This window comes from Oreochromis niloticus, linkage group LG14 (genome assembly GCF_001858045.2).
Source record: "Oreochromis niloticus isolate F11D_XX linkage group LG14, O_niloticus_UMD_NMBU, whole genome shotgun sequence".
Lineage (NCBI taxonomy): Eukaryota > Metazoa > Chordata > Actinopteri > Cichliformes > Cichlidae > Oreochromis > Oreochromis niloticus.
Window position 1 is genome coordinate 38,908,981 of NC_031979.2, and position 3,081 is coordinate 38,912,061.

The 3,081-nt window shown below is 40.5% G+C and overlaps 1 protein-coding gene across 1 annotated transcript; it reads right to left on the minus strand.

The window, feature by feature from the left end:
* Positions 1-232: 232 nt before the first annotated feature.
* Positions 233-2,557, minus strand: LOC100703778 (olfactory receptor 52K1-like). The gene is made up of 2 exons (XM_025898565.1): positions 2,437-2,557; positions 233-1,207 (listed from the first exon to the last, which is right to left on the minus strand). The coding sequence occupies exon 2, from the start codon at positions 1,169-1,171 to the stop codon at positions 236-238; it is 936 nt and encodes a 311-aa protein (XP_025754350.1). The 5' UTR covers positions 1,172-1,207; positions 2,437-2,557; the 3' UTR covers positions 233-235.
* Positions 2,558-3,081: the final 524 nt, after the last annotated feature.

Sequence of the window (3,081 nt, forward strand, 5' to 3'; positions counted from 1 at the left end):
ATGAATATCTGTAAACACCTAAAGTGTGGGGTTTTGCTAGTATTATTATAATTATGAGCATGGGTTAATATGTTACATTTGAAAATATGAAAAAAATGTTTTCTTTTCCTTTATCATCTCGGTACATGCACATATTGAAAACTCGAGTTGTTTGATTTCCTTTAAAGCTCATACCAATCACTCTGAAAAGCATCCAGGTTAAACTGACGATCACTGAGTGGTTCTTAAGAAAAGTTCAGATTTTCAGTGTTTTCAAGATGTGCTGTCGGATCTCGGTAGTTCTGATGCCGTAGATGATCGGGTTGAAACAGCATGGAAACAATACATACAGTATGCTGAAGAAAATCCTAACGGCTGAAGGGATGCCGTTCCTTATTCGATATGACAGGAAAGCTGTGAGTACGATGGTCAGATTAACAATTATGACCACAATGTGTGTAACACAGGTTTGAAAAGCTTTGGCATTTGACTTTCCCGAGGTCAACACAGAACTGAATATGACTGTGTAAGAGGCAGTGACGAGGAAGAAGTCAGTCACTGGGACTAAGAAGACTGAAATCAACCCCACCAGGCTGTTAATGATGGTGCTTCCACAGGCCAACTCCACCAAGGCCATGTGCTCACAGAAGCAGTGGTTTATCACATTTCTCAGACAGAATGGCAATTTTCCAGCCAGACTGACCACCACCAAGACAACAAACATATTTCTGATGGAAGAAGGGATCACAAATTTAAGAAATTTTGCCAAAGTCACTTGTTCTTGATAGTAGAGTGGTGTGCAGATGGCAAAGTAACGATCCAGAGCCATCCACAGCAGCAGAGTGGACTGAAAAGTTCCAAAAAAGTGAATGAAATACATCTGAACAAGGCAGCCAATGAGAGAGATCCCCCTCCAGTCAAACAGGAAGCTCAGCAGCATGTGGGGAAGAAAGAATATAGGAAGAATGAGGTCAATGCATGCCATGCTGGCAATCAGGATGTACATCGGCGAGTGGAGGCTTCTCTGTGAAACGATCACGTACACCAGCAGGGAGTTAGCAAACAGTGACACAACAAACATGAAGGAGAACGGGATGAAGAGGAACGGCCTCAGCTCTCCGAGTTCACTAAAGCCAACCAGGAAGAAATATTTGTGTGAGGAGATGTTCTCCTTCACTGCCTCCATCTCCATCTCCTCCTAAACCTTGTAGTTTTTAGCTGGATCAGGCTGAAATGAGACAGAAAATCAGAATAATTTAATACAAATTGAAAGCTGGAGCCACAGACACAGACTTGGTGTTCTGTTGACACTGCAACCTTCTGGGTTTGGCTAACAGAACCACCAGGACAATGATTCCAAACACACCTTAACAATTTGTTTTTTTAACTCTGTCAAACAAAATGAAATTTGCACTCAATTCTTGTTTATCAAAGTCACTAAAGATGTATCCTGCACAATCCTTCCACTGTGGAAAAAGAACACAGATTAAAGAAATCATTAAAAGCCAAAATTAGCCTGTCATTAGGAGTAAATGGAAACTTCTGACCACGACTGATCTTTTTAATATTAGCAAGTGCAGTGTGCAACACATGCATATAACAGCAGCAGCTTCAGTGTGACAGCCTGTAAACTTGTAAAATGACTGAAGCCTGTGTTCACAGCATTTGTTTGACTACTGACAGGTTTAAAGCTTTCTATATCCTTGCATTGTAACCACAGTGAGTTAAAACACAGCCTGTGGTTAAAGGACAGAAATGATGATAAAGAGGTAAACACAGGTAGACAACAGCTACATCAGCTTTCTGTATTCAGAAAAAGTTCAGGTTTCAGTTCAAAAGGAGAATGGTTATTGAGACTAGTTTAGGCCTCTTGCATGAAAGTGTGATACATACAACAGTCATCTTTACACACATTGATGTCTTCTAAACAGAGAGGGTGTGCCATGTTTTATGTGTGTGTCCACTGATATTTGTCAAACCGTCCACAGAATTCTCAAATCCATGAATGTGGCTCAAGGACCATCTACAATGAACAAAAGTTAAAGCTGTTTCTGTGTGTCAGATACTTCTTGAATCAAGTAGCTCCTTCACCATTTTCACATGGACTATTTTCTTATTCAGAATTATGTACATAAACTTTATCCATGAGATAAATATTGGAAGCTGAACCTACAGATGTTAAAGGATTTATGAAATCAAGCAGGAAAAAGCTTCATTACACAGCTGTACGATTTCCACCTCACTCTTTCCTTACTCTGTAGTCAGTGTTTTTCACATTATAATTCTACTTGCGGTTCAGACTCTCAGCTATTTCATGTCAGTGGAGCCCTCCCTCCCCTCTTCACTTCTCACCATTCTTGTAGTTTTTTCAACCTCGCCTTTGACTCAAAGGTCAACTTTAGTATGTTTAATATTCAAAGCTTTATAACAACACTTGTGAAAAGAGTCGGAGGTTACCTAATTGTCCCTGAATGGAAATACATGAACAGGTTTTACTTTCTGACTGTGTCTTGATTGCAGGCTGATGGTGTCAAACCCAGATCCACCTCCATCCAATCCTCCATCCACCTGTCCCTGCTGAGCTGACTCAGCACTTTAATACTCTCCGTCTGACGCAACCACTTTGAAACCCTGTTGGTGTGACCAACTGAATATCACAGAACACATGGACACAATAACAGACACACCATGGGAAAATGTAAACAATACAGTGTGTATGAGCATCAGTGTGTTGATGCTCTAATGCTGAAGCACTGATGCTAAGTTCAAACAGTACACTGCAGTTTGTGTCCTGTTTGTAGACTTTTGTGTTTTGATCTTTACTTTCAGTTTTACTTCCTGTTTACTTTCAGGCACCAACAGTGCTTGTTCCAGTTTGCAGTGGGTGTTGAAATTAATGTTTTTACAGCAGTAACCCTGTAGGTGGATCGATGACATGCGTTCAGCTGTGTTGTTGACAGTTGTGCTGTGCAACATGTTAGATCTGTTACATCTTGTGTCTAGATGTGAGAAGCTTTGAATGACACCAGCTTCTTTAAAAACCTGCCTGCTGTTTGTCACCGATTCTGTTCACTGTTTTTATGGACAGAATTTCCAGGTGGA